Source organism: Salvia hispanica, chromosome 5 (assembly GCF_023119035.1).
Source record: "Salvia hispanica cultivar TCC Black 2014 chromosome 5, UniMelb_Shisp_WGS_1.0, whole genome shotgun sequence".
NCBI classification, from domain to species: Eukaryota; Viridiplantae; Streptophyta; class Magnoliopsida; order Lamiales; family Lamiaceae; genus Salvia; species Salvia hispanica.
Window position 1 is genome coordinate 27,255,624 of NC_062969.1, and position 14,795 is coordinate 27,270,418.

General features: G+C 35.8%; 2 protein-coding genes across 3 annotated transcripts; both read right to left on the minus strand.

Moving 5' to 3' along the window:
- Window positions 1-3,341: 3,341 nt before the first annotated feature.
- LOC125187847 (probable N-acetyltransferase HLS1) lies at window positions 3,342-5,929 on the minus strand. Of its 2 annotated transcripts, XM_048084496.1 has the most exons (4): window positions 5,633-5,929; window positions 5,259-5,404; window positions 3,693-4,279; window positions 3,342-3,616 (listed from the first exon to the last, which is right to left on the minus strand). In XM_048084496.1, exons 1-4 carry the CDS (start codon window positions 5,834-5,836, stop codon window positions 3,522-3,524), a joined length of 1,032 nt encoding a protein of 343 aa, XP_047940453.1. In that variant the 5' UTR covers window positions 5,837-5,929; the 3' UTR covers window positions 3,342-3,521. The 2 variants fall into 2 exon arrangements, with proteins under 2 accessions (XP_047940453.1, XP_047940452.1); XM_048084495.1 differs by having other exon boundaries at window positions 3,342-4,279; window positions 5,633-5,916.
- Window positions 5,930-10,715: 4,786 nt separating this feature from the next.
- On the minus strand, window positions 10,716-13,024 carry LOC125187233 (photosynthetic NDH subunit of subcomplex B 1, chloroplastic). Its single transcript, XM_048083783.1, has 6 exons — window positions 12,446-13,024; window positions 12,127-12,317; window positions 11,486-11,743; window positions 11,292-11,397; window positions 11,112-11,197; window positions 10,716-11,019 (listed from the first exon to the last, which is right to left on the minus strand). The coding sequence occupies exons 1-6, from the start codon at window positions 13,007-13,009 to the stop codon at window positions 10,854-10,856; spliced, it is 1,371 nt and encodes a 456-aa protein (XP_047939740.1). The 5' UTR covers window positions 13,010-13,024; the 3' UTR covers window positions 10,716-10,853.
- Window positions 13,025-14,795: the final 1,771 nt, after the last annotated feature.

A 14,795-nucleotide genomic window follows, 5' to 3' on the forward strand; every position in this document is an offset into this window, starting at 1 on the left:
CTCTCCCTAAATCTCTCTAAATCTTTAATTTATTTAATTAAAGATATTATATCTTGCACTCTATAAATAAGAGAGAAGACCTAACCCTAGCACATCAGAAAAATCGCCCCCACTCCCAAAATCACGTCTCTCTCTTTCTCCCCACTCTCTCAAATTTTTCTTCTACTTTCTCCATTAATTTTTCATCTTTGGAGAAGAATTGAAGCTGAAATTCAAGTTTTTGTTGAAGAATCAAGATTCTACTTGTTTCCTACCGATTGTTCTCTTGAAAAGGTATTTGTATTTTTGATCTTCTCTTCTTCTACCGATCAATCGGTGTTCTTGAGTCCACATGCATTTAGATCGAGTGAAGGGGGAAATTAATCGGTGAAATTTGGATGCATGTGATAAGTGGGTGTGTGTGTGACCGAGTGCGTGTGTGTGTGCCCGCCTCGGTAGGCGTGCACATGCGTTGTGTGTGTGTGCGTGTGTTGTGTGTGGAAACACTCATGCATGACACGATTTGATGATAAATCTAGAGTTGTTGTGTGAATGAAAACGATATGATAATCGTACTTTGATTTTGATTGGAATATTGAAATTAATCGATGGGAAAGGGAAACGTGAGAACATGCATGATTTTGATCCATGATTGAGACTTATTTGAAATATATGAACTAAAGGTGATAGTTCGCGTTCCCGGTGTGATAACAAGAAGAAGTGCGTTTTTGAACTCGAAGGAAATCGAGGTGGGCTTTATTCTTAAACTCTCTCTTATGTTGCAAATTTATGAAAGTGGAGCAATAAGGGTGGATTAAACTGTTATGCCATGCCTATGATTATTTTGGATATTGTGTGTGCCTGATGCCTAGTTTGCGAGTGCGCTCCATTAGGCTATAGGGCTATATAAACGAATTCGGGTCTGAGTAGGGCCGCAAACCCTATCAGGCTAGTGTAACGGGAGATCGGGAGCCGTCCTTGCTAGTCGGCCGATCTCGTGGGCGAAAGTGTGGCCACACTTCGTCGCACCATATGAAATGATGATTGATGAGAAAATGGGAGGTATTGTTTGACTGGCCAGTCCATGAAATATTTTGTGATACTCGATGCTTATCTTTAAATAAATGCAAAATCTCGAGTTCACTATGGTAAGGGTGGCATAACTATAAAATGATTTGGCATGAGTCCACTGAGTATGTTTAAAATACTCAGCCCTGCATGTGTTTTCCCTATGTGCAGGTTGAGCGGCGACGGGCGGTCGGTGGTGTTGAGACAATTGAATCGAATAATATGGATGGTTGGGATTTTGAGTGTAGTCGTGTCCTCATACATGGCTTCGCTTTCTCTTGGAATGCTTCCGCTGAATATTTTGAAACTTATTATCTTTGGTTGTTGTGAACTTATTTCTTTGATTTGGAATAATGAGAATTTTTGCGTTTTGTTGGAATTATGCTAAACCTTTGACTTTTGAGCCTAGTCTATTAAATCTTGATTCTCGTAAGTTAGCCGTTGACTTCTTGCCTTGACAGTTCATTAAACACTTGGTCAAATCTCTTTAAATGAAACCCTAGTCTACATTTTCGTCGCCTTAAGTTCGCCTAGTTAACAGTCGCCGTATTTATTATACCCTAGAAATGTCGGGCTGTTACAAATGTTGTGTTGGTTACGTCCACGGGCAAGAACAGAGAACAAATTGTACTATGACTGCGGTTTTCAGATACAGAATTATGTGCTCTACTCCCATATATATATAAACACACGTGAGATAGACTGGGTGTAAGAAATATAATTCTATCCTAAATAGGAAACCTCCTATATAAATTCAAGGCATACTAACCTAAACAAATACAAGTATCAATAGTTCTACATCGGTGTTAAGTGAACTGGAATTAGTCTCATGACTATTCATGCCATAACCAATTTAATTAATTTAGGATGGAACCCTATAAATTTTTATAGATTCATATTACATTTACATGTCAGAATTAAGTCCAAACATATTACTCCGTATACATCATTACACAATAATTTGACAAACTATAGCACTCGATTAATCGGATAAGGTAAACAATACTTAATATTTAAACACAAAATTAAGGGTAATAAGGAAAGGCATGTCATGTGAACTAATTTTGGGTGGTGAACGAACATTTGATCGGGCATGATAGGTGTTAAAGCTGAATGCTAACACGTTGATTGATTCTTCGAAACCATTTTTCTAATATTATTTTTTTTATTATGTGTGTATGTGTGTGTAGTTGGGGTTGTTGCACTGAAATCAGCCGAAAGGGCGATAAACTTTCTCTTTCCCAAAGAGAGTAGGGGACCAAATATCACCTTCATTTGCTAATGACACACGTTCATTAACAAATTTTAAATTTTATTCATATACATCAAGATTTGATGGATCAATTATAGATTATATAAATCTTGAAATGAGTGTGTTTGCGCCTGCCTATGTGATATAGTAATAGTACTTTTTTTCTTTTCCATAATCTATTGCGAATCTTTAATTTGTGTATATCCTTACTTATTTTAAAAGTTAATTAATTAATAGATGAATACTGCTATTTTTGTGGCCTTTAATGAATTTTATCAGCAATTCAACATTATTAGTTCCTGGATATTAAAATAACAAAAACTAACGAATAATTCAATATCATTTCAAGTACTTTCTAAATAGTGGATTTATTCCTTGAAAAAAAAAATTAAAGAAAGGCCAAAAATATTAATAATGAAAAATCATTCCTAACGGTGTTATATTAAGAGCATTAGTAATAACAATGTTCATTCCACAGTCCAGCCACAGTTGAACCACAGATACCTCCAGCTACATCATCAAAGTCCTACTAACAACCCTCCCAACAGCCTTCCTAAAAACTCTTCAATTTAATTTTTTTAGTTGTTGTTGTTTATCAAATAGTAAAAAAATAAAATGCAATGAGTTGTACATATATAAAGTAGAAATAAAATAAAATTATGGCTCGGCGCGGGACAGCCTAGCCCGTGCTCTCGAGCGCCCCTCCCCTTCCCCCACGGCTCGGCTCCCACAATAAGGCCCTTCCCAACCGCCGTTCCGCTAGGCGGTGGGACGGGCCCACAAAGGTGAATGTAGAAATGTGCAATTCATCCTAATTAACCTATGATAATTAGTTATTACAACAAACTTTTTGAAAAACTATCTATTCTTGAAAAAGACATATTTTTAAATATACCCCCACCCCAGCTTCCCAATCAACCAAATCTAGTGGATAAGGATAATAAATTGTCAACAGATAGTAAAATTCAACCAAGGAATTGTCCAGATGTTACATGTGGCAATTTGTTTTTGTTTTGCAGTACTAGAAGTAGAAACGGCCGTGTACAAAATCCTAAACTCCTAAGTTATCCATTACTTGGCAGAATTGGAACAAGCTACAACATTATCGTACATTAATTTAAAACAGCACAGTTTATTAATTATGATCAAAGATCGCGTGGGTCAACAAATATAGTCGAAGTAGGAGACTTGTACCAATCCTGATTGACTTTTCCAAATCTCTTTATACACCAAATGTCTTCATCCCACGAGAATTTCTTCCAATGCGGAACAGCTTCTCGAACGGGGTCGTTCTGGCCCACCTCAGCCACCACGACCCTACAATCAGAGTCATTCCGAGCCATATTATGCACCAAATTACATAGCGATTTCATTAGTCTCGGACCGTCTTTACCTTCCATGTGAAGTCCGTACATGAAGTAAAATCCGAAATTCTTGAAAATGTTAGGAATTGATGGGATTTTAAGCCATGGTGCCATAACATCAACAACCCTAGTTCCTAGGCAGGCAGCATGTGTTAGGCTCGACACTCCCTTCACTCTTAACCTAAACACTTCCTTTGTGTCCCAAACACTAAGTATGGCGAAAGCCGCGGGTAATTCACCGGTGTTAGGGTCCCAATTTGGGAGTAATTTGTTTGGTAACGCCATGAAAGTGCCCAAATTGAGTTTGTTACTTAGTAAACGGTCGATGTCTTTAGGGAAGAATTCCGAGCCTGAAAATATGTTCCAATACAATGACTCAGCTAGAGTGTGAGGAACTTGGACGACTGTGATCTCTGATGGCAACGGCTTGTGGTGAAAATGAACAGGCTGCACGAGGACCGTTGGATTTCGGAATTTGACATAGTTGCATTTTTGAATGAACAAGTTCAAGGATGCTTGATTGCTGCATTCTGTAGCCATGTAGACATATTCTGCTCCATTTTTTTTGCACCACTCCTCCAATTCTTGGACAAGTTTTGTTGCAATGCCAAGCCTCCTGAGCCATACAAAAGTATAAGCATAATCCATCAATTCTAGAGTTACTTAGAGCATCTCCAAGGGAGAGGTAAATGGAGAGGTAAACTAATATAACTACCATATTTACCTTTTCTTTATGAAAAAACATTCTCCAGGGGAGAGGTATTTGAGAAGGTATTATACTTTTTTTTTCCATTTTGAAGAGGTATCTTTACCTCTCCATTGATGGAGAGGTAAAATCATATAACCACCATATTTACCTTCTTTTCATAAAAAATCATAAAAAATCATTCTCCAAAGGGAAAGGTATTTGAGAAGGTATTACACTTTATGTTTTTTTAATGTTTGTACTATTATTTTATTTTTTTTAAATGATATATCTTTCTATATACCTTTTATCCTTGGAGTTGATTGATTTTTGGAAAGGTATATTGCAATTTTTGAGAAGGTATAAACATGATATACCCTTTTCATTTACCTTCTACCCTTGGAGTTGCTCTTATGTAAAAAAAATTTTATTAATGATAGCTTGGAAGTATATATCCAAGTCTTATCTGCTACATATATATGTCTAAAATAGTGCACGAATATGTTCATTTTATATAGATTATATATATACAACGAACCAAAAACAGGAGCAGACAGGTTGCATCTACTTATCAGTTTGTGTCTAATGTAAAATAAACCGAATCACATCCTAATTTAGATTTCGGTCACATCATATATGCACACTTTTCGTTTGACATTACAAAACATATGAATTCTTAACTTTCAATATTATAAAATCCTACTGATATTCATGAATCAATAAACAAAGACAAGAACTGAAATTTTTTTGATGACAACTGATATTAATCAATCAGTAAACCAATTTAATTGGTTCTCAGTTTCCATTTTAATAGCGGTATTGGGAAATGTGCATGTTAAATTCATCAAAAAAGAAAATAAGATAAGACAAAAGTATTGCATGGAGGGGAAGAGGTTGACAAATGACAAACCTGTGTGAGGATGAAACCCTTAATCCAAGAATATAAGCCAACTTCACATAAATTGGAGAGCTTGACCTTCTCTTTCCACTTGTCACCGTTTTGATGCACCCTCTTATCACCCCAACTATTTCTTTCCCATCATCGTATTCAGCCACCTAAAAATAAATAAATTTTATTTAGTAAAATATTTACATGCATATATCTATTTTAACATGAGGCTGTGCTATAGGCGGAACTAATTCTTAATGCTGAATCGTCAAACTAAAATATTAGTTCATTATTGGATAACATTGACTAGTTCATTTTAAAATCATTTTAGGCCAGTGACCTTTGAAATTAATTCGACATTGAATACAATCCTTTAAACATGACTATATATATACCAGCATAATGTGGGAGACGAAGTTGCGGACTCTGGCAATAGGGTCTCCCATGAGGTCGGTCACCAGCGAGGGCTTCCCGGGCTGCCCGACCTCACACCGGCGCTCGAGTTCCTCCACGGCCGCCTTGTCTCTCTCTTGCTCGTACGGCCTCACCACCACCAAGCTAGGTACATAGTTCTCCGCAGCTATTTTGGACAAGGGCATGGTTAATTTTGAGAGAGAGTGATAAAATTTGATTGTGTGTTGTTAAAGAGAGAGGGTTATATATAGTGAGTGTTGAGGTGGCCTTCCTTTGCTACTAAGCCATGTCATGAGGCATGCGTGGTCCATTCGCCTACTCACTCACCAAAAATATTATCTCTAATTAAATTGTATTGTTATGATTATGATGTATACATGCATTGTATGTCATGATATCACACCTCATATATTAATCTCATTCTCTAATAATTTCATTCCTCATGTTCTCTATTATTTTATAAGTATATATCTCAATCTTATATTTCTTATTTTTTAAATAAGATGCACTTTTATTACAATGACTATGCTTTTTATACGAATAAATTAATCTTTTCACTATTATGCTTTGTTAGACAAAAGGGAGGATACTATGCTCAATTGGATTACTTTACAATGATATGAAGTGCTAATACTCACTACTTTCCGTCACTCCCTCCATGCACTTGGGTTGATTAAATAATAATGATCCCTATAACTTTTAAAAAGAATAATTCAATCCATAAAATTATTGATCCTAAGGCCACATACTATTGTGATTCTGTAAGCCAGAATAATATGCATGTAAACTTTTATTATTCTACAATTATTTATAAAGTAAATATTGACCAAAGAGTGTTCCAATTATTGCTGGGAAGCTAAAGTAAGGGAGTCTTTATCTTGTAATAGAATGTCATTAGCTCGTTTATGGTTGTGGCGGCGAATATCGAATCTTTTAATTATTATTAAACTTACATCTATTTAGCTTTAAATGTGAATATAGAGTTAATTTATGCAACGGTTCTGTTCCACTCCCTGCCGATTCTCGTTCTCCACAACCACCAAATCTAACTAAAATCATATTTTCACCAAAGATATACTCCTATATAACTCTAGAAATTGATTATGAAAAAGAATTAATTGTTGATTTTAGTACTATATTTCTTAGAATTTGCAATTACAAATTTAATTAATTTTGGGCGGTTTAATCTCTATAATCTATATTTGATTCAATAATAATGCTTTACATACTCTTGTAAGGTAGAAATACATATGCATGATAAATTTGAACTATAGGATCACGATCTCCTAATTTTTGTAATATAATCATTCTCCTAATTTTTCTCCTTATATTTTGAATGTTAGATTTCTTTCCAAAACTCCCTTCAAGTTGAGAAATGAGATTTCTGAAAATTAACTTGACTAATACTTCATGAAAGATCTTCAAGTTCCCTGCCTTTGTTAGAATGTATTTCAGCTAATCTTCAGATTTGACAATAGGAAGTTCTATCACCTATGCTTCAATCTTCTCTTTTTATAAAGTGGTGATCCTCCATTTATTTGGTTTGATCGTGCTGGACTGGATTTTTTGAGATGTAAATGGGAGCCTTATTATCACAGAACAACTTACTCGTAGTTGATGACCCAAGGCCTAGTTCAGTCATTAACTTCTTCAACCATGATATCTCGATTAAACCACTTTTTATACATAGCTTCAGCATGCAAGATTTCCTCTCACAAATGTAAAGTATCATGTTGTGGATTTTCTGTTATTTGGATTTCTAGCTCAGTCAACATCAATATATCCATGTAGTTTAAAAACTGAGCTCAAGGTCCCTTTATATAGTTGGGGATAAGTTGAAGTTGAAAATGCAATAAATACACGTCATTCGGATGAGCCGCAACAATCCAGCGGGTCACAAGGGTGCGATCTCAGTGGTTGCTAGTTGTCTTTTGTTTTATTGAAGCTTTTCAACAGGTTGCTGGCTTTCTATGACTCTTCTGGAAACCTTCGAGCAGGTCGCTCGGTTGGAGAATTGCGAACCCAACGGGTCGCTCAGTTCATTTTGTTCCACATTTGAACTCCAACTTTTGTACTTTTCGTATTGAATCTAATTCAACTCTATTATCTGCACAATCTCAATGGAATTGTCAAAAGTACCTAAATAGAGAAATATACACATTATCAAGCTCAATTCAAACAATATATGATCGAAACTAAGCGATTCTAACCCCTAAAAATAGCAAAATTCGTACGTATTACATGTATCAGACATGCAAAAATAATGAAAAGAAAATTCCTCTTCCAAATAGGAATAGGAGAGATGGATAAAAGAGGCACCTTGAAATCAAAGGTGAGAATAATAAGAATATTTTATTTCTTCATTCTTCTTTCTTGTCATTTATATCGCACATACTTATAGTACTTCCTCCGTCTCAAGTTAGTTGAATCATATTCTATTTTGGGTTGTCTCAAGTTACTTGAGTCATTTCTCTTTTTAACTAAAAACAAAACATCTAATTTCACTTACGTTATTACTTTTTTTTACTTTACTCTCTCATACTTTATTTTCTCTTCTATTTTATTTTATTTTATTTTATTTTTAACTCATTAAACATTAATTATCTTTTTTTCCGAAAAGAAACGCCTCAAATAACGTGGAGTGGAGGGAGTATACTAAAGGACTGTTCGGTTTGCAAGATTGTATCTCAGGATTAAATAAATAGTGTGATTGAGTCATGAGATTGGATCTCACAGTTCAATCATAAATGGATAATCATGTGATAGTAATTAGTCATAACGCCCTTCAACTAAAAGAATCTCACAATTCAATCATAGATTATATATTGATAATTTTATCTTGGAAACCAAACGCCACCTACGAAGACATAAATAGTTATCTTTTAAGATTAAATTCTAATAATATATAGAAATAAATGACGAGGGTATTAAAGATAGTGTAGTTATTTAATTTATTTGTAATTTACATGTTTTGGGGCACATTTACAAAAAGTTAAAACTTTTAGAATATAAAATTAGATTTACTCAAAATAACAGAGATGGTGATCAAGTGCACAATAAAATTTGTTGTTTTCCTAATGTGGTCCACACACACCTTACTAGAAAGATTAAATACTTTTTCCACGCCGCTATTGGCTCTTTTTAAATGTAAGTGACCACTCATATTTATTTAATGCAACTAACAAAGCAGATTAAGACATTCAATATAAGATATGATCGCGATTTAATTAAAAATCCAATTCTAAAGTATCAATTGCAGATTTAATTTGTTCCAAAGTTCTCACGGATGACTGGAGATTGATATGTTTAAGAATATAATTTTTATTAGAATTTTATTTCCCTAACTTCTGGTGTGAATTGACAATGAAGTTGCCTAAGATTTAAAGCAGATGGCCAAAATAAAACAACTCCCAATCTTGCGTAAAATTAATGTTACCAAGTTAATTAAAAAGTCTATACACTAGGATAAAAAGATGAAATTAATATTGTTTTTGGTTAGAATGTGTTTACTTTGGTGGAAAATGGTGGAATATATGCATATATTTCACTTATTTTCACAGGTTTCTACCAGTGTAAACAACACATGATATATAGAAAAATGGTGACCGCTACAATATAATTAAATCTTTTCATATTTTCTTAGTATTCTTTATGATGAATTTGTAATCAAAGAAAATATAGAGTATATCTTTAGCTTAATTGTCGAATTTGAAATTAAGTTTCGGAGTTTAGAAATTGGAAAGGTTTTAGAGGCAATAATTAATACGTTTGGTTGCAATTATTTGCTCTTAAATAATTATTTTATTTGTTCACTACAATCTGAACATAATCGTAATTATATTATTCCCTCTGTCCTATCTATAATAGATGTCACACTTTCTATTTTAGTTTGTCTCACAAATAATGTCACATTTCTTCTTTTGAAAAAGGTTCCCCCTCACATCAATTATAAAATTATATTTTCTCTTACCACTTAACACACAAAATAACAATCTCCTAAAATTCTGTGTTATTTTCTAAGTGTGACATCTACTATAGATGGAGGGAGTATAACACATGAATTTGTTGGTTTAATTAATAACGCTTTCACATGGGTTTGGTTTATTATTTTAAGGCTGAAACTACTAGCTAGTTGGCAAATTGAACTGTTAAAAGGATTTGAATATTTATTTAACCAATGCCATGCTTGAGACTTTACATTTGAGGCCGACAAAATAAATATGAATTTCACGATGCCTAAAGATAATTGATATAAAAACGATTCATAGAAAAAGAGGAAATAAAGTAGGGATCATGGCATGCTAATTATTTCCACATCCTACGTATTACAGAGGTCATTAAACAAGTCGAGATTAATTATATTAATGGCGAAGATTAGTTATAAGGTGGGGTTGGTTTGTGAGAATGAAATGATGCACATAAAAGCTTGTTAATTGGTTAACATGTAGATGAGTTTAATATTTATGATGGATTTACAATTATGCGGTGATGATCACATTCACATACATGATATCTGCAATTATTTATGCTTGAATGATTTTTTTTTAGTTTGCTTATGCCTTTGATGGAAAAGAATAGTTATGATATAATATGGGGGGAGGTCTTGGATTGGATGGCAAACAAAGTTTTGCCCTTTTTAGATTTTTAAAGTAGGAAATTTAATAAAACACAGGTTGATGTGTCTAATTGCTCTTGGAGTGGTAAAGATGAATTGACTAAGCACAATGACTTGTCTGTCCATAGGGCAATATCAATAGGTTAGAACATCCAGCACTGTGGATGATTCATGTTTTCTCTTATCCATATTTTCTCTTATACCACTTCATCCGTTCATGCTAATTGAGCCATTTTTTCATTTTAGAATTTTCAATTTAATTGACTCATTTTTTTAACTCATAAATTTCACTGCCCCTTCCCAACTTAAACAAAAGAGAAAACGAAAAATAACTCAAAACTTCATATTACAAGTTCAAAAAACATTCCAAAATTTAATGGATGCTCCAAAAATACTAGTAAAAAAATCCCACATAATGCCTAGTGGGCTGTGGACAAAGCTCCCAACTCTCAAAGGCAAGAAAGTTATCTTTTATTTGATAATTGAAATATACATATATAATATATTATCTATGATGAACTCTTGATAAAAGCAGCTGTTGCAGATTCTTAAATGTAAGAAAATGAATTTGGCATGTTAGAATTTAGTTATGCAATAGCCAAAGGCAAGCTGAAAATCTGAACTGCATTCTTAACGGCTTCAACATCTATATCCACAAGTTTTCCTGTCTTCGACGATATAACCGCGCACTTCTTCTCTTCCGCGTTGGGCACGAACACCTTAGCCTTGTCTTCCGAGCAAAACAATGCGATACTGCACCCACACAAGCACCGTTAGGGTTTTTACTTTCGGTGGTATTCTACTGACTCATTATGCTCACATTCTATAAGTATGATATTTATCACCTTGGTTTTTCGCGCGCATTTGCAAGTTGTACAGCAGCTGTGTTGGTGCATATCACACCCGCCGAATCATTAATCAAAGCAGCGAGCTAATCAACTCAAGTTACATGTTTTTACATTAGACAATCATCTTAATTTTAGATAATAATTTGAATATTAATGCATATGAAAATTTAGGCTAACCTGCCCTGGGGTGGTAATGAACACTATACTAGCATCATCTCCAACAACATATTCAACATTTTCCCGCTCTTTCTCGTGTGGGATCACGAACAATGGAGTGAGTCCACTGTCACAGTGTTGATCAAATAAAGCAGATAGTTAATTAATTATTGTCATGGAAAATTTGATCAATTGTGAAAAATTAAGATATGTACCTTATGGCACTAGCTATGTCATCCCATATCTCAATAGGCAGCAAGCTATCAGTATCTCCCTTGCTCTGCATTGAGGCCTTTGAATCTGATTTGATGCCATGGATCACGATGTACCTCCCCTTGACCGCCCCCGCGCTCGTGTACTTGGCCTCGACCACCTCCTTCACCTTCCTTGAAATCGACACCTTCAGCGGAGGCAACGCCTGCCTTGGAACACTACGAAACGGCCTCCCTAGCCAATCTATCATCTCGCGATACCTAAAACACCACAACATTTTCATATACACCATATACTCTGTTTCCCCTGTTTTTCCAAGTATGAATGATTTTTTTTACCAATGAATGAACAAACAAACACCACAATATTTTCATATACACCATGTACTCTGTTTCCCCTGTTTTGTTTCAAGAATGAATGATTTTTTTTTCCATTGATGAACAAACAAACACCACAACATTTTCATATGCACCATATACTCTGTTTCCCCTGTTTTGTTCCAAGAATGAATGATTTTTTTTTACCATTGATGAACAAACAAGCACCACAACATTTTCATATACATCACATACTCTGTTTCCCCTGTTTTTTTTTCAAGAATGAATAATTCTTTTCCCATTGATGAACAAACAAACATACATACATGTGGTAACCGCCGTCAGCCAGATTGGTGGTGGCGGGAGTGAATGTCTCCGACAAGAAGAGCCCTGCTCCGGCAGCATTGACGTTAGGGTAAACATAGCTAACCACGTCCCTCGCACTAGCCATAAACAAGAATGCACCGTGGCCTATCCCGGCCAGCTTAGTCGACAAGATCATATCATAGTACCTGTTCTGCAAAAATCGACAACAATTTGTCAACGAAAATCATAAGATCCAGTTTGATAGGACAGATAACTCATCCATGTTCAGAAAATAAAATGTGCATTCTTATCATGTTTTATCTTATCTATCTTCCCTACCTTAAGCTGGCCGATCATGTCAGTATAGTCGGCCGGCTCAGGAAAAGGATCGTCGACGTCGTACACATCAGCAAACCTGACATTCTTGTTGATCTCATAAACCTGTTTTCCCCTGGCAGTCGTGACGACGTCGACCTGGACGCCGGGGTAGCGGTCCTTGATCATCTGGATGGCGGGGAAGAAGAGGAGGTTGTCGTAGACGCCGCCAGAGACGACGCAGCAGCATCGCCTGACGTCGCCCCTGATCTTGAGGCCGAGGGAGGCGACCTCGACGGCGTAGCCCTGGGGGAACTTGAGGAAGCCGTAGGGGTTGCCGGGGTTGTCGGGAGGGCGGGGGTCCTCGTCCTGCTTGCCGTCGGAGAAGAGCTGGCCGTACTCCATCTCGGGGTCGTCGCCCTGGTCGAAGGGGTCAAGCCAGGGGTTCTTCTTCTTGGCATTGGGTATGAAGAGTGGGGCCGCTTTTCGGGGGAAGAAGGAGAGGGTGGTGGTGGATTGGAGGGGGGGAGTTGAGGGAGGAAGTGTGAGGCATGGTGGGATTGGTTTTGGGGAAAGGGCAGCAGCCATTGTTGGTGAGGAGAGTAGATAAGCTGTGTGGCATTTTGTTAACGTTGGATTTGAACGTGTGAAGATAGTTGGGATAAGAAATTGCTCCATTCCCCTTTACCCGCCATATGTTTTTATTTTTTTAATACTTGCTTGTCACACTGCCTGATTTATTATTTGCTAAGGTAGATAGAGCTTGGGCTTTGCAACTGAAATTTTACTAAAATATTATTCAACTCATTGAAATATTAAGTACTTTTTATTAATATGAAAATTAATATTGAACACTTTCAAGTTGATGCCATAATTACATGTAGTCTGGGGCAATCTTTTAATTAATTATTTCTTCGTATTTTAGATATTATTCATTAATTAATTAAATTTATTGCTGATATAATTTTATTAACGTAATTTATAAAAGAGTTCTCTAATTTAAGACACCTATTTATTTTGCTGAAACTAAATTTAAATGGGGCAGAGTTTGTATAACAAAATCTTTGTCTTAAATTAACATTGATTTAAGTCATGACTCGATTTTATGCAATATTAGTCCTGTAACCTCCATGTAGGGATATGTGTGGGGAAGTAAATTGGAAATCAACGTATAAGTAAGGTATCATGGAGCAAATTAAAGCGGCCCTTGGGTTTTGACCCGTGCATTTTCGCCTCTAGGTGCACCTTCCTTGAAGTTGGTCCGCAACTCTTGGGCTATGATGAGCGAAGCGCAAAGCTAATTTGGGCGTTAGAGACATGTATGTAATAGAGTTCAGTTCCGGAATCATCGTTGGATCACAACTTTAGATGATCCCTTATCAGTAGTTTCTATGCATCGTATTCCGTCCACTTGCTTTATAAACCTATGCATTTTTTTATTAATGGCTCAGGATGGGAGTGGTCTAAGTTCCAACAGCCAGAAGATGTGATAAATTTTATAGCAGCTATTATGCCCCTAAGATAAGCACTTGGGAAAGATTGTGTACTGAGGGCCTTCGTTGTCGAACACATTTTCTATTAAATTAGCTTATGATGAGCTGATAAAGGCCTTTTTCTGCCTTCTTCTTTAACAATGGAGTCTTGATAAATGAGGAACGAGCTAGGGGGCGAATTTCGTAAATAGATTCATGTTGTCTGTGTAGTGATAGAGTGGAGAGTTGTTTACATATACAATGGGATTTGTCTTGATGCAATGAGAAACTAGAATGGTATCTTGAGATACTAATAAGGATCTTGAAGGATTAGATCCATGTAATTATCCAAGATTATGCCACAAGTGTAGATCTATCAATAAAACACAAAAAATAAACAAAGATAGAGAGCATCTAGCCACAAAAACTAGATCCAAAATAGAGATCCATGGAAGATAAGAAGTGAAAGAATCTGTATAAGATGAGGAATTGAGATTACAACCATAGGACCTGACCAAAATAATGGAAAAAACCCTAGGCAACTTTCATCAACCCTAATCACCGACTGCTCCACTACTCAATGGATACACCCATTGATGCATACCTATACTTGAATCTATCTAGGAAAGAAACAAGCAACCTTCAATGAAGGAATTAGATACAATCCTCAAAGAGGAAAAACTCACAAGGGAGATATCTTAATTCAACAAAAGCTGTCCCAAAAAGATACAAAAGAGTATTATAGTTAGGGCTTCATTCCCAAGAAAAATGGCCCACAAAATCTAGAAAATAAAGAAAAAGGACAAAACGATCGGTCGGGCGTTCGGACAACGATAAATCGCCCGACCAAGGCGAAAGCTTCTGGAACTCGCAAGGCAAACGCCCAGTTGCCGGTCGGGCAT